The sequence below is a fragment of the Equus przewalskii genome, chromosome 7 (assembly GCF_037783145.1).
Source record: "Equus przewalskii isolate Varuska chromosome 7, EquPr2, whole genome shotgun sequence".
Classification (NCBI taxonomy): domain Eukaryota; kingdom Metazoa; phylum Chordata; class Mammalia; order Perissodactyla; family Equidae; genus Equus; species Equus przewalskii.
In genome coordinates, this window is record NC_091837.1 from 58,649,832 (window position 1) to 58,672,621 (window position 22,790).

The 22,790-nt window shown below is 40.4% G+C and overlaps 1 protein-coding gene across 2 annotated transcripts in view; it reads right to left on the bottom strand.

Moving 5' to 3' along the window:
* Positions 1 to 1,867: 1,867 nt before the first annotated feature.
* TPGS2 (tubulin polyglutamylase complex subunit 2) overlaps positions 1,868 to 22,790 on the bottom strand; it is a 57,534-nt gene continuing 36,611 nt past the window's right edge. The window contains exons 3-7 of one of the 2 annotated variants that reach the window (XM_070630011.1): positions 17,719 to 17,806; positions 15,601 to 15,729; positions 8,642 to 8,755; positions 6,919 to 7,079; positions 1,868 to 5,622 (exon numbers count right to left, since the gene is read on the bottom strand). In XM_070630011.1, the coding sequence (XP_070486112.1) occupies positions 5,392 to 5,622; positions 6,919 to 7,079; positions 8,642 to 8,755; positions 15,601 to 15,729; positions 17,719 to 17,806 (723 nt within the window). In that variant the 3' untranslated portion in view covers positions 1,868 to 5,391. The remainder of the gene's footprint in view (positions 5,623 to 6,918; positions 7,080 to 8,641; positions 8,756 to 15,600; positions 15,730 to 17,718; positions 17,807 to 22,790) is intronic. The other variant, XM_070630012.1, reaches the window with a different exon arrangement.

Below are 22,790 nucleotides of genomic sequence, written 5' to 3' on the forward strand. Positions count from 1 at the left end.
TGCCCTGGGGCCTTTGACTACAATGTGGGGCAAAGCCCAGAAGCTGTGTAGCCCACTCTGCAGCCTGGACGACAGCTCCTTTTTCAAGGTGTGCTGACTCCCCCCTGGCTTTCTCTGTGAGACAGGAATTGTACAAGGAATATATAAAGTAGGAAAGGATGCCAAGTCTTAGAAAAGAGTGTCTTAAATCAGGTAAACGTCCCTGTTCTTCGTGGAATATAGCATGGTATAAAAGGGCCCTGCAGCAGAATTATCCTGGGAATTGTAAAAACAAGCCATGCATGGTCTAAGACAGGGCTGCCCAATAGAACTTTCCATGGTGATGGAAATGTTCTATACATGCACTATTCACTATGGCAGCCACTAGACATGTGATTACTGAACACTTGAAATGTGACTAGAGAGACTGAGGAGCAGAATTTTTTATTTTGATTTTAAATTTAAATGGCTACCTGTGGTTAGTCACTGATGCATTGGATATTACAGGTCTGAAAGAATATACCTTATGTACTTTGTTGCTGTTTATCAATTTTACATAAAGGAGTTTTTTTATGTAAAATTTAATTGTGTATAAAATTACTTTGGGATTGCCCTTTGCTCCCTCAAGAACTTAAAAACAGTGTCTAAGCAACTGTGTCCACCCCCTGCCTACATTGTGTTCTGAGCCTTGGGAATTCTCAAAGAAGAATTATGTGATTGATGTTCGGTGCTATCAAATACGCACTCTTCTCTCCTGACATGTCCCGCCTGGATTTGCTCTCTCCTCAGCAGTCTACACCAGGCTTGTGTGCATGGCCTGTGACATATACCACATCCGAGCATACATCTCCAACAACAGCCAATCTACCTTAAAATAAAGCTATACAGAGCACCCCTTCAGTTCCTGCGTTGTTTTTACCATGCCACCCTCTGGACAGTCCTTGCTACTGCATTTCACCCTTAGCATCTGGGAGACCTGCTCTCCACACATTTTATCCATGTAAGACTAATTGGATATTGAAAACATCCAGTTAGATGGTTGCATTTATTTTGCATGCTACATTTACTAAGGGTGGCTACTGAGCAAGGCCTGGGTGCTAGGTGCTGTAGAGAACAAACAAAGATGTGTAATCACAAAGATCCCGTTTCTGAAACGACAAACCCAGGGACATTGAGAAGAGTGCTGAGTCACAGTGAGTGAGTGGCATGAGGCAGTCTGGGAGACACAGTTTGGATGCCAAAATACTGGAATATTGGCAATATGTTTCATTATGGTAGGGTCTTCCGACAGAAGTGGTCTGAGAGCTGAGCTAAGGTGTCCTGCCTCTCAAATAAAGTAGTGGCTGCCTTTTCAGTTTGCATAAACATTTAACAGGTTTTTCACAACTTTTTTCCTCAGTACTTTGCTTGGTTGTTCCTATTGGTCTATCCTGGACTTAAGTATGAGGCAGCTCTTGATTTAGCACAAAATTATGTATTGAGTTTAAGTTTAATCTAGTAATGGTTCATGGGGTTCTACACTGAGCAGCATGGCTTGTCAGAGTAACACAAAGCCTGCCTCTCAACAACCATTGGCGATACAGAGGAAACGAGGCAAGATGACCAGAAGTTGATTGAGTGGGACTGGTGTGAAGCACTCCACCCCAAAGAGAGGGCTCTCCTTGTGGACTTAGGGCTTCACAGAGAGCTCTCAGGCAGGGGTGGACTGGAACTGCACCAGGGCGGAGAAGGGACAGCTGGCCAGCACTGGCAGGTAGGAAGCTGTAGGTGTAAAGGGACAGGAAGAGAACCACAGTGGTGCTTTGGAAGGAAAATGAGTGGCTCATGTACAAAGTTAATGGCTGGAAAGAAAGGCTGGATTCACATTATAAAGGAACAAAGAAAAACAGACATTTAATCATTTAATATTCACAATAACCTCATAATGGGGTTGTGTGTTAAATAGCGAGTAGTTGGCAGAAAAAACAGAATCCACTCTGGGTTGGCTAAGCCAAAGAGGGAAATTCATCACAAGATCCCAAGGATAAAAGTGCAGCCAATTTGGATTGATACCCACCCAGTGTCCACTCACTTGTAACCAAGGGCCAGAGTTACGCTACACAAATATGGCTACGAGGGACCCTATGAGTGGCTCTCGTACTGAATAGAAAAAAGAATATATTTTATAATCCTTAGAACAATTGCTAAAATGTAATGAAAAGTATAACTTAAAACCATAGATAAAATTACTTAAAAAATTAAAATTGGAGAGGTAAAGAACAGGTATATAGATAAGACACGATTCGTCATGAGTTGAGAATTGCTGAAACTAGATGATGGATACATGAGGATTCATTATACTATTCTATCTTTACAAATGTTTAAAATTCTCCATAATAAAAAGTTGTTTAAAAATTACATGGATTCACACAGAAACTAAAACGGTCCCTTGAGCCCTCTTTCATCATTGCACATGCTTTACTGGACTAAAACATTTTGAGTTCTCCATGCAATGAAAGCAAAATCACCCAGACCCATTAAGCAGAAAGTTTCAAACTTGGTAAGTATTCTTGTCACCATTGCAGCTGATTAAAAGACCTGATGCCTGGAATCTTTCCTTGCAATTTTGATTTAGTAGGTCTGGAGTGGGATCTGGTTATCTTACTTTCTACACACAACTCCAGTGACATTGATGCATGTTTGCATTTGGAGAGCACAGCTTTAAGGGCTAGATTCTGTGGATTATCACGTGCAAGCTGCCCCTTGTCATTCCTATCCTTGGCTCAGGGTACTTCCTGCTTTAGGACTCAAGCAGCATGATGATGTGGCACTTCATGCACAATCTTCACTACATCAATTCATCATAAGGCATTTCGCCATTTATTCTTTCTGCGAGTCCAGCATAGTGTCTTTTTCTTGGGCGGTTGATTTACAGTAGGGCTGACTGCTATTTTAATTGCTTTAGTTTCAAAACACAAATCTCATGGGGGAGTTTTTTTGCCATATAACCCACTCAACCTACAGATTGTCTGAAGTCTTTCACCAGAAGTGCTCTCTTCCTCCTTCACCAGGGCCAGCTTCATGGGCATGTGACCTGTACAATCACACAGGGCCCCACACTCAGAAGGGCCTCACACTTGGTTTAATCTTCTCTTGTCACTGTCTTGAAATTCTTAATTTTATCTCTGCATTGTGTTTTGTAAGTGAAGTCTGATGAGACAAAGCATACATATGAGCAGAGGCGATTATGTGCAACATGGGTGTCCACTGTTCTTTACGGCCCCATTCACTTATAGCCTCCGTGATGCCCGTGAGCACAGAATTCCAGTGGATCATGATGTGTGAGAGTTCAGAGAGATTCAACATAAGTGTAAGGTAAGCATGTTATATCAACAACTGAGTAAATGGGGGCACTGAGAGCCCCAAGAGGCCATGCTTTCCATTTGAACCAGACTTGATTAGAATGCAAAAAGAAGGTAATGGCATTCTAAGAAGCATGAATGACCACAGCACCCCAACATGTCCTTTATTACTCATGTTACTTTCCTGTATTAGCCAACAACTTATGCTGAAAATGATGCCACAGAAGAAAAGGAAAACATAGGGCAGCTCATAGTTTTTCTTTCACTCCTTCCTTACTCATCAGTAAGTTGGAAGTGCTGATAAAATGTCTACTTATCAAGAAGTGAAATAACAGTTGAGCTAGTTTTGTACAGTGTTTCCATTGTTCTGGTAAGAATGAGATACACATGCATACAATATGTATACATAAGCTATGAAACGTAAATTATAATTTTGGTGATTCTACATATGAGTTAAATGTTGTTAGTGTTGCATTTAAAACTAGAATTGTACAATATAAAAATCAATGATAAAATTAATGCTTATAATCCAAAATTTAATTTTTTAAAATTTAGAACAGCATTAAGCAGCAAATAAAAACAACCATAAGTTGTGAGAGAGACCATGGAAGAAAGGAAAAAAGTATTTTAGTACCTTTAATGGAACTACTTCCTGATTTCTGAACAAGAGGCCCCACATCTTCATTTTGCAGTGAGTCCTCCATATTAGCTAGTCGGCCTGTTTCTTCACTGCTCTGCTGCTCCTGAGGCAGGTCCAAAGGCTTTCCTTATCAGAACCCCTTTCCTTCTATAGCCCTTTGAAGACTCCCACTGATTTGAAAGGTACCATTGCTCTTGTGGCTCCTCTGCTACTTCAGTACTGGAATAACTAGACCAAGGGGCTCCACAAGTATTAGAGGACGGGTATCTGCCACAGTGGAAGATGGCATGAGTTCTCAATCCCCTTCTAACCTTGACTTGTCTTGTCTTGGAGAAAACAGCCAAATGTTGGAATCTCTTATCTGGTGCTGCTGGTTCTCCTTTTGATTTGATCAGTTCTGGCAGAAAAATACTTCTGGAAGACTAAACTTCAGCTATTATCCTTGACATCTTGGTCCCTCTCTATCCCTTTCTGCCTCTCCATGAACTGTTGAACAGTAGGCAGAGCAGGTGGAAAGTGACTGACTGGTTTCATCAAAACTCTTTACGAAGAGTCCTGTAAAGCAATGCTTGGGAGTTTGTTTTTGTTTTTAAATAAAGTATAGCAGAATCACCTCTTCTTAAAAAAAAAACAAAACATAATTTTGGCAAATGTGTAAACATCACATCACAAAACAAAAAATAAGAAACTTTATAGGAAACTAAGATGAGAAGCTTTACAGGAAAGTGAAGAAGAAATGAGCAGTGAGAACTGTTTGAGGTGAAAGATATAAAGAACATAGAAATGTATCTTCAAGAGTTCTCATGGAACATGATGACCCATCAAATTAAGGTATCAACATTCTCTAACAAAAATTAACTGATCTGAGGAAGAGCAGTGTGAAAATGTTCTAAATCAGTGTGGCCCAATAGAACTTTCTATGATGAGAGAATTGTTCCACTATCTCTGTGCTAATACAGAATCCACTAATTACATGAATACTTGCAATGTGGCTAATGCACCTGAGGAACTGAATTTTTAACATAGTTTAAATAGTCACATGTGGCTAGTGGCTACCAACTGAACAGCACAGTTCTAATACCTCATGGGTCAAAACCAGTGGTTTCCTTGGGGGACTTCTCTAAACACTGCTGAGGGGTAGGGGGTGGAAAGAGAAGAAAGCTCTTAACAGATCTCTTTAGCCACTTAACATCTTAAATTCTCCACAGCTTCTGGAGGCAGGGGTGGTACAACGTGCTGTGAGGGCCATGAGGGAAGGACTCTTGGGGCACCTGAGTACGCCCTTCAAACTCCTGGCTAATGCCAATGGGAGTAAAAGGCCTAGGATTTTGGTCACTCAGATGGGAAGAGAACCTGACTCTTGGGCACCCAGGGGGCATCTGTGCATGGAAATCATCGCTGTGGGGCTAGTGGAGTTGGAGGTGGGAGTGCTCATTTCCGGACAGGGTTTCCAGAGCCAGAAGAGGATTTAGGGGTGGAGGGAGGACCTGAGGGCCCTTTCTGGCCGCCTGCAGGCTGAACAGGCCCTTTCTTTTTGGGGATTAAAGTCTTGTTCTTGCTCTTGAACACTTTGCTGGGATCCAGCTTGTTCACAAAGGAGTCGGCCTCTTCTGTGAGCAGGTTTGTGTTATAGGTGATGGGTTTATACATGCTGAACCATTGCTGTAAGGCACAATTGGGAGAGAAGGTCACAATTCAGAGGAGAAATGCCATTGTTTATGCTCTTTAGTTAAACAGCCAAAGAGTCAAAAGAGCCAAGAGCAAAAACTGCCTTGAAAATCTATTAGCACTTCCTTTACATGAAAGTGATGACACATACATTGCTTTATGAAGTCTCATAACTTTTAAAATAAATGCAGCATAAGAACTAAGAATCTGAGTAAACTTCCTTCCTTCTGATCTAGTGAGCCCTGAGCCTGGGATGCTAGATCCCAAATCATCAGGGGCCAGTGTCTTTCTAATTGTTCTGCACTCAGACCAGCCACTGCCTATCAGGTGGATTTGGCAGAGCCTTTCCCATAGGGAAGGTGCACAACCGAGGCCCATCCAGGCCTCTGCTCAGGGAATCTGCCTGCATTGCTGCCCTCTTCCCTTTCTAGGCAGTTGAGGACAAGGGGCATCACATTTATTGACTTTTCATTGATTATAACCACTCCACAATGTTGACTGGATGTTATTATGCAACATTTGAGGAAAGTGAAGCCCACTAGATGAATATATACATGGAGCTGAGTCCCTAATTTACTGTTGCCTAATCACAAGTTCTTCCAGACACACGTGGTGTTCTCAAACCAGGCAGTATATCAGCATTACCTGACATCTGTATGTTTGGAAATGGTGCCCAGATCTGTCATATAAATGGGGCACATCCATACAAAGGAATACTCTGCATAATTAAAAAGGACAGCTCTATATGTACTGATAGGGAATGAGATCCAAGATGGAGTGTTAAGTGAAAAGAAGGTGCAGAACAATGTGAATAGTATACTGCACTTGTGATTTAGAAAAAGGACCCCCAAACTGAATGCACATATGCTTTATGTGCAATAGAGTACCTTGGGAGGGGCACACAAGAAACTCAAACAGTGGCTGCCTGTGGGGAAGTACCCTGGGAGGCTGGAGAACAGGAATGAGAGACTTTTACTCTTCCGGTGTGCATGTACTGCCTATCCAAAACCAACAAGCAAAACTGAGCCTCCAATACTATTTAATTAGAAATACAACACCCAGGTGATTCTGAGTATCAGCCAAGTTTGGGAACCACTTAACTAGATCAGTATAAAGTGAGGCTGACAACCTACGATGGAATCACCTGCTTTGCTTATCGAAAATGCAGGTTCCTGGACTCCACCCAAAAATTCATAAATCAGATGGAGAAGCTGGAAATCTGAAATTCAAGCATTTCCTCAGAAGATTCTGGTAAGTTCCAGTTTGAGATGATAGGTGTTTCTTGCTTACCTTGGCCTGTGGGCTAATGCCATAGCTGGTGAAGGCATACTGCCACTGGGGCAGGCCCAGGTGGGTGATGAGCAGACGGTAATAGGCAGTAAAGGTATCTGTGAGAAAATGCCAGTATAACGCTCTGTCCAGGAACCAGATCTCAGTGTCCTGTGCTAATGCTGAAATAGCAGACAAAGGGAATAAATGAAGGGATGGCTTAACGCTTTGTTCCCTTTATTGACCCTTACTCACGGCAAAAAAATTCCAATAGTAGAGAGGATGTAAAATATAAGTTCCTTTTTTTCCCTTCCCACCTCCCAGTCCCATTCTCCAGTGGCCACTGTTACTGATTTCTTCGGTATTCTTTTACAAACTCCTGATCAATCAATCAATTGATCTACCTGCTGGGCTCTGGCCATCAGCGCATTCAGGCCATCTAAGCAGCTCTCCTTTGCTATTCGGCATCAGCACTCTCCCTCCCCCAGAGGTACATATCCTGGTGTCAGCTTTCCTAAGGAAGAGATACTCTGAATGGCTCTGGTTTTCTGAAAGGGTTTCTGTCAGGAATTAGAAGTGCTGTAAGAAACCATGGTGGAGAAGCCCAGACCAACTCCCTCTCCCAGAGTCCTGCCTGTGCTGTTGTGTGACGTCCTGCTGGAGCTGAAGCAGGCGCTGTTGTACCAACTCCTGCTTTAGACTTGCTTCCGACCTTCCCTTCTTACTACTGGAGGCCTCCCCTAGTTTATCTCCTGTCTAATGGCTGTACATCTTCCTAAGTGACCTCCATCCTCCAGTCTCTTCCTCTTCCAAAACTGCTGTGGTCACACACATTTCCAATTCAATCCTGCCATTCTTCTGCTAAACACCTTTGACTCCCCACTGTCTTCCAGGTTATGTCTAAACCCTTTCAAAGCTCTGCATGAAGGGGAACAACTGGCCTAATGGCTTCATTTCCTCCTCATCCACAAGATGAACTACGTGGCCCAATGAATTGGAATTTGTCACTCCCCCAAATCAGTTGCACTTTCCCATGGCATCTTTGCTTGGGTGTCCATTTTAATCCACCAACCACCCTCCTATATTTAATTCCCACCCATAAACCAAGATGTAGCTCAAAGGTTCCTTCACAAAGATGATCTCTCCTTTTCTTAGATGTAAATCTTGGTGTATCTTTTCACCCCTACCAGGCACAGAGCTACTTGAAGGGGGCTGGGCCTTGTCCAGCTCTGTAGTTCCACAGCTCCTAGGCAAAGGCCTGAACTGCTGTTGGTGCACCAGGTGGTGCCTGCTGCTCAAGGAGTCAGAGCCTTTTTCTCTTGATTTCCCATCTGGGGTCTTAGATTGAAGTCTAGTAAGTCAAGTTTTTATTGCTGTGAACTGGCCTATATATAGAAGTACAGAAGAAACATAATGTTTTTCCTGGTTGCTTTTCTAATTCATGAGCCTACTGAGGAGTCTATAAATAGACTAATTACACTTATTTTAGTTTTTATTCACTTATTACTCCAATCTCATTATTTTGCAGTAACTCACAAATGACGATAGCTTAAAAAGAGTAGTAATTGGCCTAGAGGTGGATGCTCAGAGGACCAAAGGGGATCTCTGGGTTTTGGCACCTACGAAAGACCTAATGGTATCTCAGGAAGCCAGAGAGGAGTGTGCCTTTTGTGTGATGGCTGGAGAGCAAGGTCAGTCAAGGCCATACCCAAACTATAGGACCATGCTTGTCAACGATTCTTACCTGGTTTCCCTCTTTTGTAGACAAGGCAAACCTTCCCATTCCCATTGCAAGGATCCAGCTCAAATATCACACTGCGAGAATCAAAGTGAGGCTTCTCTGGCTGGTTCTCACTGCCTGTAAACCCAGAAGTTAACGGTAATATTCAAACACACTCAAGTCAAACGTACTTATTTATCCAGCTTTGCTAGAATGAAAAAGCAGGAGGAAAAAGCATTATCTCAGACATATTCTTAACTATGGTGTTCAAATGTGGGCCAAACAAATTCAGTACTCTAAATGCCCTGGATGGTATCCGTGGTCTAGGCCTTCTGTCTGGGTTCCCCCTGACCAAGAGACTGGCACGGAATCTGGGGGAATGTGGCAGGAGGAAACAAACTGAACTTCTTGGGAGTGGGACTACATAAAGGCAGAGTGATCTGAGTGGCATGAGGTGGACATACGTTTTTTCTTTTTCCCAGATAACTGCTTTCCCTCCATTTATAACACTTTATGATCTTTTCATTAGAATCCCTTTTCCTCTGTCTAAAATGTATATTTACAATATCTAATTATACTGTTATTATTAATTATAATTAATGCTAAGTCTAGCTCAGAAACACCTACTAAGAAACCAAATATGGAGTAACAGAAAAAAGATAAATTCTTAGAAATGCAAGCATCAGAAACTTTCTCTCCTGCTTATTTCATTACAGCTATGATGCAATAAACATCAGTATTACTGACTGGAGTGGACAGAGTTTACAAACCTAGGAGGGACTGGATAAAACAAAGTACATAAAAATAATATTTTTGGTTTATTTATACAGATAAACATAAATATTTATATAAATGCATAAATATTTAAATTTCTAATTAAAAACGTTTTTCTTTTTCTTTTTTTTTTTTTAACATGGTTTCCCCTCCCCTGGAGGTTATTATTTCATTTTCTTCTTGATCTCATGTGGTCTTAGACAGATAGGTATACATTTAAATTTTGTCTTCAAGATTGTTTATTTTATAAATATGGAATATCACACACATAATGTGAATCTTGCTTTCTATGCAATAACACTATGTAGAAAGCCTTCTAAGACATTTGGTGTAACTCTAATTCATTCTTTTTAATGGCTGCCTGATGTCTGTGAGAGTGGATATATCCTAATTTATTCTGCCAGCCCCCTACTGACAGGCATTCACCTGTCATTATTCTGCTATGAATGCTACAATATCCATGTCCTTATGTTCTGCTGCTTTCATTACATGGATAGATTCTCGGCATTTGAATGGATGTTGCCAAATTGCTTTTCAAAAAGGCCTTTGTTTTTGAAAGGTATTTTCACTGGATATAGAATTCTAGGTTGATAATTTTTTTTGAGTATTTTAATGCTCTTAAATTATTTCCGAGAAATATGCCATTATCCTTATCTTTGTTATTTTGTATGTTTTGTTTATCTTTTTGAAGAACCACCTCTTAGTTTTGATGATCCTTTCTATTATTTCTCTGGTCTCTATTTCATTTATTTCCATTCTGATCTCTATTATTTCCTTCTTTCTGCTAACTTTGGGCTTAATTTGTTCTTTTTCTAGTTCCCTGAGGTGTAAAGTTAGGTTATTTGAGATCTTTCTAATTTCTTAATATACACGTTGATTGCTATAAACTTTCCTCTCAGAACTGCTTTTGCTGCATCCCACTATATTTAAGATGTTCTATTTCCATTTTCGTTTGTTGCAAGATAATTTTTCATTTCCCTTTTGATTTCTTTTTTGACCCATTGACTGTGTAGAAGTGTGTTGTTTAGTTTCTACATATTTGTAGATCTTCTCACTTTCCTCTTGTTCTTGATTTCTAGTTTCATACTATTCTGGTCAGAAAAGATAGTTGATATAATTTTGATCTTCTCAAATTTGCTAAGATTTGTTTCATGTCCTATCACATGATCTTTCCTGGAGAATGTTCCATGTGCACTTGAGAAGAACGTGTATTCTGCTGCTGTTGGATGAAACATTCTGTATATGTCTGTTTAGTCCATTTGTTCTAACATGTGTTCAATTCTGATGTATCCTTGTTGATTTTCTGTGTGGCCAATCTATCCATTACCAATAGTGGGGTACTGAAGACCCTTACTATTATTGTATTGTCTATTTCTCCCTTAAGATATAGTAGTATCTGCTTAATGTATTTTGGTGCTTGGTGTTGGGAGCATGTATATTTAAAATTGTTATATCTTCTTGATGTATTGACCTCTTTATCATTATATAATGACCTTGTCTCTTGCTACCCTTTTTGGCTTGACATCTATTAGGTCTGATATAAGTTTGGTCATGCCCACATTCTTTTGGTTTGCATGTGCTTATAACATTGTCTTTCATCCTTTCACTTTGAGCTTGTGTCTTTAGAGCTGAAATGAATATCCTGTAGGCAGCTCATAGTTGAGTCTTGTTTTTTTAATCCATCCAGCCATTCTATGCCTTTTGATTGGTGAGTTCAATCCATTTATATTTAGGGAGATTACTGATACATAAGAATTTACTACTGCCATTTTATCTTTTGCCTTCTGGTTATTTTATCTCTCCATTGTTTCTTTTTCCTTCTGTTTCTGTCTACCTTTGCAAATTGGTGGTTTCCTATGATGATTTGATCAGTGTCACCTTTTTATATGTTTCATGCCTCTGCTCTAGATTTTTGCTTTGTGGTTACCATGAGGTTTACATAAAACATCTTACAGATACAATGGTCCTTATTCTGCTGCTGGCAATCTATCTTCATTTGCCTGTAAAGATAGTTCATTCCTTTTACTCTTCTCCTTTTATATTTTTGATTCCACAAGTTATCTTTTTATGCTGTGATTTCATTACCAAGTTGTAGTAGCTATAGTTATTTTTAGTGCTCTTTTCGTTTAACCTTTATGCTATAATTGTCTAATATAGTAAGAGTTGGAGTTTTCTAATTCTGTCTATTTATCAGCTTAGCCAGAGTTTTGTGTACTTTCATCTTTTCATTTCAGCTTGAAGAGCTCCCTTCAACATTTCTTATAAAAAATGTGTAGTGGTGGTGAATTCCCTCAGCATTTGTACATCTGGGAAAGCCTTTATTCCTTCTTCATATCTGAAGGATAACTGCCAGGTAGAGTATTCTTGGCTGGCAATTTTTATCTTTCAATACTTTGAATATGTCATTCCATTCTCTCCTGGCCTATACAGTTTCTGCTGATAACATAATGGGGGTTCCTTTGTAGGTTACTGTCTTTTTTTCCTTAGCTGCCTTGAAAATTCTTTATCATTGACTTTTGAGAGTTTTAATATAATGTGTCTTGGAGAAGGTCTTTTTGCACTGAGATAATGTATTCTGTTAGTTTCATGGACTTGTATATCCAGTTCCTTCCCCAGGTTTGGGAAGTTTTCAGCTACTACTTTAAGTATACTCTCTGTTCCCTTCCCCTTCTCTTCTTCTGTGTATCCCATTAATTGTACATTAGCTCTTCTAATGAAGTCTGAAAGTTCTCATAGGGTTTCTTCACATTTCTTAAATCTTAGTTCTCTCTGCTCTTCTACCTGAAACACTTCTATATTCCTATCCTTGAGCTTCTTATTCTCTCTTCCATCTGATTTGCTCTATTTCTGATGCTTTCTAATGCATTCTTCATCTCATTTATTGAGTTCTTCAGCTCCAGAATTTGTTTGGTTCTTTTTAAGAGTACTCCTTCTGTTCATTAATCTTACTCCTGAGATCAATGTATTCTCTTTCTGAGTTTTCTTGCAGCTTGTTGAATTTCTTCATAACAGCTATTTTGAATTCTTTATCAGGCAGATTGTAATATTTCATACCTTTGGGTTCAGCTGGAAAACTGTCATTTTCTTCCTGTGACACTGTATTACTGTGATTTTTTCAGTGTTTACTGAAAAGTGCCTCTGCCGAGGAATTTGAGGTAGCAGACACTTTTCTTATGTAAGTAAAGCTTTGTTTACTTTGATTCTAACAGTTCAACAAATTGGTAATTAGTAGCATTTTTTGTTTTCCCGAAGGTGGTGCTATAGCACTAGTTTTTGGTTTCTCTTACCAGAGCTGAGTCACCACTAAGTTTGGGAGTGCACACAGGCACACGAATAAAAAGCAGACAGAGAGAAATTTTTAAAAAGGGTGAAGGTAGAATGTGGGAAGGTGTGTGCTTAGCACTTGGGGCTTTGGGTGTACCCATGGTCCAGCAGGGAATCCTTGAGTGAGTGGAGAGTCCCAGAGGTCTGCGGGCAGTCCTCTTGCCAGAATCCCGGGGCAGAGAGCATGAAACATGTTCCTTCAGTTTTCTGTCTGCCTTCTTCCCTTTCCTTTGCCACTCCTCAGTCACTGTGACTCTCCTCAGACAGAGCAGTGGGGTCCCTCCAGCTGTTGCATGCACGGCCAGTTAGACCCACATTCACCACCTTCACCCTCTACCCTCTCTGCCAGAGAAGTCATGCTAGCCTGTGCCGCCTCTGCCTCAAATGACATTCCTCTTGTGTGCACCTGTCTCTTTCCATCTTTTATAAGGACACCAGTGATATTGGAGTAGGGGTCCACCTTACTCCAGTATGACCTCTTCTTAACTAATTAATTATATCTACAGTGACCCTATTTCCAAATTCGGAGGTACTAGGGGTTAGGACTTCAACATAAGCATTTTGGGGGAACATAATTTAACCCATATATCTCACCCTCTTTTAGGTTTAGTTGAGACAGTATAGTTCATTTAAAAATTTTCCTTGCACTATGTCCCCTTTTCCAAGATTTCTTATGTAAAAGTTTTCACAATACATTCCTAGATATTAAGATTTAATTTTAAACACACACATACATACACACTCTCTTTTTCTCTTACAGGAGGTTCACTAATCCTTTGTTTCCCTTCCTCTTCATGAATCCACATCTTGAGATCTCCATTCAGTTTCACTTACTTTTTGGTTAGAGTATTTGTTCCTGAAGTTTTATGCATCCTTTAATATTATTCTTTTAATTTGAGAGGTGTGTTTGATGTGTGTACAGGACTCTTGATTTTCACTCTTTTTCTCTCAGTAATCTGTAAATGCTTTTTCACTGTCTTCTAGTTTCTACTGTTGCAGGTGACAAGTCTGATGTCAGTCTGATTATTATTTCTTCACAAATAACTTCTTATTTTTGCCTAGAAGCTTGTAATTTTTCTTCCATATCAGGATATGCCTAGGTGTCTATTTTCTCATCAATTCAATCTGGGTCTAGGTGAACTCTTTAAATCTGGAGAGAAATTTTATTAGTGTTTATTTACTGCATTTCCATCTATTCTTTTTCTCTTTCTTGGGAAGCTATAATTCCAATGGAAGTTCTCTGGATCTACATTCTGCTTCTCTTACCCTTCCAGCTTTTACCTCACAATTTCCCCCTTTCAAATTATTTATCTGTGCTTATAGACATTTCTTAAATTTTACTTTTCATCTTCTTCAATTCATTTAGTCAATTGTTTGATAATCTTTACTTTTTTATAATAGGAAGTCTCTGTGCTGTCTTAAATGTCCTTAAATGTTCTTATTTTCATTTTCATTTAGGGTTTTATCTTTGTCCTCTAACAGTTTTATTTCTCTGGTGTGCATTCTGATATTTCTTCCTGATTGTATTTCTGAATGTTGAGTCTCCTGTGAAAAGTCAACATTTTTAGGTTTAATGAAGCTTAGGTCTAGTTGTTGGAATATTCTAAAAAGCATGAACCCAGCAGGTGTCAGAAGGCCAAGTGATTTTTATCCCTATGGGTATGTATCTACCCCTAGCTCAGTCCTTTGCTGAGGTCCCTTGAAATCCTTTCTGTCATCCAGTCTCAAGGGCAGAGAAGACTTAGTCCACTATTTAACAACTTCTTTGCCTTTTAGGGGTTAGACTATGAAGCAAATGTGACCTTTTCCCCACCCTTGAGGATTCCACACATCTCTGAGGGACAGGCTCTTCCTAGGACCCATCACTTTCCAGTGTTTGCTCCTGGAATCCTCTAGTACTATTGTCCAACTGCTTGTCCAGTTGAAGGAGAAAGCCTTGCTAGTTGCCTACTCAATGCTCATTCACCCTTCCTTTCTTATTTAAACCCCAATTCTATTTGAGGAGGCAATACTGCACAGCTAAAAATACTCACCTCCTCAGATTTCCTTGCAGCTATGGGTAATCTTTTAATTCTGTGAGGGGTTTCTGAGAAAACTATTCTTTTCCTGATAAAAAGGTAAAGATTCTGCCAAGGGACAGTTTTTTGCCCTTTGCCTTTCACTCTTCTTCCTACCTGGAACATGGACTTGAAGCTTAGAGGTACAGCCTGTATTCCTTGACCATGAGAATGAAAACGATACCCCAAAGGCTAGTGCACCAGGAAGCCAGAGGGAGACTTTATATCATCGACATTCTCAACAGCTACACCAGCCTGCTTCCAGATTTCTTGTTATGAAAAATATAAACTCCTATTTAGTTTAGATATTGTAATTGGGTCTCCGTTATATGCAGCCAAACAGTATTCTGACTGAAGAAGTCCTCACTTAGACCCTGTCGCTCACAGCTTTTAGTAGTCATTTGATTTATAAGCCATTTCAGTCAGAAGTGGCCAAGAACCTAGCGATAGGAATGAAAAGGAAGACAGCTGCACTCAGACTGCTGTGTTCCCTCAAACCTGTTGATACTGAAATGTTGAGCGAAGTCTAACCTATAACATTTATTCATTTATCAAGTATTCATTAAGTGCCTACTAAGTTCCAAGTACTGAAGTGGGTGCTGGAAACAAAACAAAGATCCTAACCCTGGCATTTTCTTCATGAAAATTTCCTTTGTTGATGTAGGCTGTTTTTCACCTTACACTCACAGTCCTGAGAAGCCGTGAATGGGAGGTTTTGGGTTTAGGGGAACATACTAAACACTGTGATGTCTTCTCATGGTTTTCAACATTATAAAAGCAAAACAAGAAGGCTGATTTCTAACTCAAAGCAGAAGTTCCTCTAGGTACCTTCTTGTGTATCGTCCTCCAGGTCTGCCAGAGTTGGTGCATTAGGAAGTGAGTACATGGAAGACTGGTTGAGTTGAGTCAGTTTTGAGATGCTGTTAATTGCCATGCTGCCCAATGGAATGACGTGCTCTGTGGCAACATTAAAAAGAAGAATTACATAGAATAACAGCCTATTTACCATGGTCATCATAAGGGCTTCTGCTTGAGTAACCTAAACCTAGCTATTGTTTGATCCTAGGGCTGAGGAATCTGATGCAAAGTGGAATGAAGACAATCAATGCACTACATGATCCAACGCACAAATCTTTCACACAAAATAAGCAACTGGGGCCACAGGTGAAGAGCCCTTGCTACGAGTGTTGGGGGTTATTCCAAAAGAACTGGGAAATCTAGGCTAAGGATCCTGAGCAAAGGACTTAAAAATGTTTTTGCTCCCTCTTTTGCTTGCATGAAGGGTTCTACTTGCCAAAGGAATAACAGCTTTGATCATATAATTGACCTTTTCTACTCCTCTTGTTATAAGCTTTCATGATGGAAAATACCTTCCCCTCTACTTGCCATTTTTCCTTACTCAATGGAGAGAACTTGGCAGCCTTCTTGCTGGTTCTAGTCTTCTGTGATTAGGGTGTAAATAAGAAAAAGGCAGACTGCATATTTTCCTTATCCATTATACAGAATCCTTGTAAGACATACAAAGTCTTAGAAATCTAACAGATGAAAAAACTGGAATGGCTGAAGGCAATAAAATAGCTGGTATATAGACCATGCAGTGTCTAAGAAGAAAAGACTGCTAAAAAGGTTAACATCAGAAGCTGCCTCTGCTGTCTTTTCTGTTACCAACTTTAGCTATTTTGTAAAGAATGGGTATGGTAATGGTAATAAAGGTGAAAAGACTTGAGGATGGGAGGATTAAATTAGAGAAGGTATTATGATAATGAACAGGGACTCATTCATAAAACCTTAACAAAAATGTTTCTTTTTTGAGGAAGGTTTGTGGAGGGGCTAGCCTGTCTCTATGATGTGGGCAAGAGAAAAATCTGCCAGTCAGTCTAGTCTCTGTCCGTTCTCTCTCTTGCTCTAGATTCCAAAGGCCATGCTACAAAGGAGGGTTCTGATGCTGGTGACAAGAATGGTTTCTAGGCCATTGGAGGAAATGATTCAAAGCTAAAAGTTCGTGTTGGATGCTTAGCAGTAAGCTATAAAGAGTGCCTGTGGTTAGCTGTGAGAGAGAAATAGGAAGGCTTGGGGAATCATTAAAAAAAGGGAACTCAGGAGGTAGAGGCAATGAATGGGAGATGTCAGTCTTGCAGATCTGCTGTGCAAATGAAGTTACTGCATTCTTAGCAACAGTGTGGGGAGGTGTAGGGTACTTCTCAAGGACCAAAGTTGATCTGGGGATGTGGTTGGAGTCTGGAGGCAATAAAGGCCTCTTGGGTACCAGGAAAGGGCTGGACTCCAATGGCTAGATCAGGGTTTCCTAGCCTCTGAAATTTTACTAGAGTCTTCATCTACATGTGCAGCACTGCCTTTCATGTCCACAAAGTACCTAAATCTCTGACATGTACCAAGTTGTGAGTTTCCACATCTGCAGCAGAAGTGTTTGTCCTGGACACATTTAATACTAAAGATGACAGCCTGCGAACTGAGAAGGTTGGTGACTTAGGCTGAAGAGATGTGAGGGAGGGAAGGAAAGGCTCTCTTTTGAGGGTCAGAGTTCTGAGGTCTTCACTGTGCTGGGAATTAAGGAGGGAACCCTCTTATGACCACCAGAAGCTGTCACTGCAGCTCACCCTGAGGAGACTGCTCTGAGGTGGAGTCCTCAGATGCTGTAGGTTTGAGGTGGCTCAGGCCTAATGTTTTCCTCCACTCCATTCCAATAGGAAGCATGTAAACTGAGCTTCCAGTTTAGTGGCTAGACTCTGGACAGGGTGGTGGACGAAGCAATGATGGGATATGTTAGCTTTGGGAGATAATCATAGCTTTTGGACATTGCATTTTAGGAGAATCCAGGAAAACCACCAAGATTCAAAGAATCAAAAGTTGTAAAGACCCTCAGAGTTGTTTCCTCCAAACTCTTAGCCAGGGAAATGTTCTGCTACAGCAAGGAGGCTCACTCACCATCCAACTTCACACTCCATGTCATGTGGAAGCCATTGGTCATTAGGTAAAAATTCTTCACATCCTCAGGGAGCACACAGTTATTTTTCTAGAATCACAAAGCAACTGAGTGTTAGGTCAGGGCTGGGAAAGGACATAGGGCTATGCCTCAAAGCAACTGGGGATAGTATTTCCCATGTTTCAGACCCCCAAAACAGGAAGATTCTGATAACTATCTACAAAACTCTAGTAGAGACTTCCAGTTCAACATGGCAACATAGGAGGCTCCTATATTCACCTCTTCCTACAGACGCACCTAATCTACAGCTAAAAATGGAACAATTACCTCTGAAAGAAATTCAGAAACTAGCTGAGTGACTCCTGCAAATCAGGCAAATGAGAAAAAATTCACATTGAAATGAGTATGAAACACTGAGACAGAATCTTGCCATAAACCCCACCTCCAGTGCAGTGACACACAACTGGGAAGGAACTCAACTCCCAGCTTCTTCCTGAGAAGTGAAGGGTTTGGATCCCATATCTGGTGCTCTAAATTTTAAGACTTCCATCTGAGACAAGGCCCCCCAACATCTAGCTTTGAAAGCCAGTGGGGACTTAGGTCCATGAGACCCACACAAGGCTACAGCAAACTAAGAGACAGGTCTTAACAGGCTTGTGTGGAATCACTGTGGCTAACCCCCCAGGGCTCAGTGCAAAGGCAGCCAACTGAACACCCAGTCCTTACGTGAAAGAAGCCTATTTGTAGATCTTAAAAGCTTCAACTGGAGGGGCAGGCTTCTAATTTAACTCACATCTAGAGGCCAACTGCAATACTCATCAGAGACTGAGGAGGCCAGTAGGTGCCATCTTTGTGCTTTTCCTCTGCCTTGCTCCAGGTCGCTGGTATCTCCTGGAAAGAAGGTTGTGCACATATGTAGTAGCACCTCTGCTTCTGAGGCTGTTGTCCAGGGGACATAATACTTGACTGCCTGGCTATGGCCACTGGGGCTTATCTTCCCAGATCCCACAGGACTGTAACAGAGTAACAGGTATTCCCCCAGGACACTGCGAAGAGGCAGCAGACTGAAACACCCAGTCTTTCCTTGAAAGAGGTCTATTTGTAGATCTTAAAAGCTGTGGCTGAGGGCGAGGCTTCTAATTTCTAATTGAACACACAACTAGGGGCCAACTGCAATCTTCTCCAGAGACCAAACAGGCCAGGGGATGCATCTTTTTGCTCTCCCTCTGCCCTGCTCCAGGTCAACAGTGTCTCCAGGAATGAAGGCTGTGCACATGTCTGACGCCCCAGATTTTGTGGCTGCCATCCAGAGGACACGACTCTTGATAGCCTGGATTTGGTGGCCAGCAGGGCTTGTGTTCATGGGTTCAACGGTATAGCAGCAAAGAAACAGTTCTTAACTGGATATAACCACAGGGCTCAGTGCAGATGGAGCAGACAGAAACGTCCATCTCTCGGTCTTCCTCTGAAAGAGGTATATTTGCATACTTTAAAAGCTGCCTAAGGTTCTGGCTTCTGATCAGCCTGAATCCAGATGCAGACTGAGATCCTTCCCTTTGGAACACTGACAGGTCTTGGCACACCCTCAACTACTGGGGGCTACTAAAACAAAAGGAGGATGCTTGGAAAATAACAAAGGTTTGAGAGACAACCAGAGGCAGGGTTGAATGTTAAGTTTTATCTCCCACATGAGGCCAATCCTTCAAAACTAGGAGAGGTGGCTATTTTATCTAATGCATAGAAACTAACACAGAGAGTCAAGAAAAATGAAGAACCAAGGAATACTTGAAATGAAAGAACAAGATAAAACCCCAGGAAAAGAACTTAATGAAACAGAGATAAGTGATTTACCTGGGAAAAAACCCTCAAAATAGTGGTCATAAAGATGCTCATTGAGGTCAGGCGAACAATGCATGAACAAAGGGAGAATCTCAGTAAAGAGAGAGAAAATATAAGAAAGTACCAAATGGAAATCACAGAGTTAAAGAATACAATAACTAAACTGAAAAATTCGATAGAGGGGTTCAACAACAGATTAGATGAAGTAGAAGAAAGGAAGAGCAAACTCAAAGACAGGGCAGTTGAACTCATCCAGTCACAGAAACAAAAAGTGAAAGAGTGAAAAAGAGTGAAGAGAGCTTGGGGCTGGCCTGGTGGTACAGCGGTTAAGTTCGCACATTCCGCTTCTCAGCAGCCCAGTGTTCGCCAGTTCGGATCCGGGTTGCAGACATGGCACCTCTTGGCAAAAGCCATGCTGTGGTAGGCTTCCCACATATAAAACAGAGGAAGATGGGCATGGATGTTAGCTCAGGGCCAGTCTTCCTCAGCAAAAAGAGGAAGATTGGCAGTAGTTAGCTCAGGGCTGATCTTTTTCAAAACAAACAAAAAAAGAGTGAAGACAGCTTAAGGGCCTTAAGGGACAACATCAACCAGACTCATATTCACATTATAGGGGTCCCAAAAGAAGAGAGAGAAAGGAGCAGAAAGCTTATTTGAAGAAAAACTGGGTAAAAACTTTCCTAAGCTGCGGATGAAAACTGACATCAAGACCCAGGACGCCCATAAACCCACACCAAAGCACATTATAATTAAACTGTCATAAGTAAAAGACAAAGAGAAAATCTTAAAAGTAGCAAGAGCAAAACAACTTGTTACATACAAGGGAACCCCAATAAGACCAACAGCAGATTTTTCAGCAGAAACTTTGCAGGCCAGAAGGAAGTGGTACAATATACTCAAAGTGCTGAAACAAAAAAACCTGCCAACCAAGAACACTCCACCCAGCCAAGCTGTCCTTCAGAATTGAAGGAGAGAGAAAAAGATTTCCAGAAGAGAAAAAGCTGAAGGAGTTCATCACCACTCAACCAGCCTTACAAGAAATGGTAAAAGGACTTCTTTAAGCTGAAATGAAAAGGCTCTAATTAGTAATGGGAAAATATATGAAAGTATAAATCTCACTGGCAAAGGTAAATATATAGTTAAATTCAGAATAATATAATGTTGCAATGGTGGTGGGTTAATCACTTATAAATATAGTATGTAGGTTAAAAGACAAAGTAGTAAAAATAACTGTAACTACAATAATTTGTTAATGGATATACAAGTTAAAAAGATGTAAACTGTGACATCAAAAACATAAAACATGGGAGGAGAGCAAAAATGTAGAGCTTTAGAATGCATTTGAACTTAAGTTGTTATAAAGTTAAAACAGATTGTTATAAATACGTTGTTTTATGTAAGCATCATAGTAGCCACAAATCAAAAACCTATAGTAGATACACAAAAGACAAAGAGAAAGGAATCCAAGCATAACACTATAAAAAATCATCAAATCACAAAGAGAGAAAGAGAAGAAAGGAATAAAGGAATTACAAAGCAGCCAGAAATCAATTACCAAAATGGCAATAAGTCCATACCTATCAAAAATTGCTTTAAATGTAAATGGACTGAATTCTCCAATCAAAAAACAAAGAGTGACTGAATAGATAAAAAAACAAGACCCACTGATATGCTGCCTACAAGGGACTCACTTTAGGTGTAAGGACACACATAGACTGAAAGTGAAAGGATGGAAAAAGATATTTTGTGCATAAGAAATTAAAAAAAAGCTGGGGTAACTATGCTTATATCAGACAAAATAGACTTTACGACAAAGACTATAAAATAAGGGACAAAGAAAGTCACTATTATAATGACAAAAAGGTCAATCCAAGAAGAGGATATAATATTTATAAATATTTATGCACCCAACATAGGAGGAGCTAAATATATAGAAGAAAAATTAACAGACTAAGAGGGAGAAATAGACAGCACTGCAATAATATTAGGGGACTTCAGTATCCCACTTTCATCCATGGATAGATCATCCAGAGAGAAAATCAATAAGGAAACATTGGCTTCAAATGGCATGTTAGACCAGATTGACTTTAATAGACAAATATAGAACATTTCATCCAAAACCAACAGAAAACATTCTTCTCAAGTGCACATGGAACATTCTCCACAATATGCTAGGCCACAAAACAAGTCTTAATACATTTAAGAAGACTGAAATCATGTCAAGCACCTTTTCTGACCACAATGGTATGAAACCAGAAATCAATTACAAGAAGAAAATGGAAAAATTCACAAATATGTGGAGATTACACAACATGCTACTTGCAAAGGGTTCCTGCTCCCAATTTCCAACATGCGGGGAGAGTTCCCCACCCCTCCAACAAGCAATTTTTGGAACACTAACCGGGTGTCCAAGAATTCAATTCAATTCTGACACTATCTATCCCTTTAATCATGGCATTTACCATAACCTGGGTAACAGGCATATTCAGCAGGTGACTATCCTGGTCATCACAAAGCCAGTCCCCCATGGCTTGCATATGAATCACGTCAGCTGCTTTATCTGGGGTGTTCCATCTGGCATTTATAGTTGGGCAGTCTCCTTTCTTAGGATAAACACCCTTTACAGAGGCTTCTATCCAGTCCATCAGGCTGGCTGTTCCCTTGGGAATAACTTCATTTGTGTCTGGATCACATATAGCCCTCTGTGATTGTTCAATAGTGAGCTGTGGGTCCTGCATCAATCCAAACATGCTCTTCCACTCTGCAGCATTCAAAACCAAAGACACAGCCCCCAAATTGGTTACACTCATAATCCATTTTATTAAAGGTTCTTTAGGAAGTTGATGATACCGATCCACAAAATGAGCCAGTTCCTTCATACTATCCCCTGCTTTTAGTCATTTCTGGGTTTTTTCCCCTCCCCCTACATTAACTACCTTCTTGGTGACTAGAGGTCTTAAAGGTACTTTATGTTGCCCTTGAATAAGTTTTCCCTCTCTAAGTGACTTTGAGACTAATGGCTGAAGCTCAGATCAACCCAAATCTGAGCTTGGTTCAGCAACAAGGCCTGACCTAGCACTTTCTTTTACTTTCATTTGCTTATTACAGATAACAATAACCAGGGAATTGTATATTTAGCATGCTTCTTGTTATTTTGTATTTCCTTATATATGCAATGAGCCAACTCCTCAGGAATTGGGTATACTACCATTACTAAATTCCACTGGCCACTTTT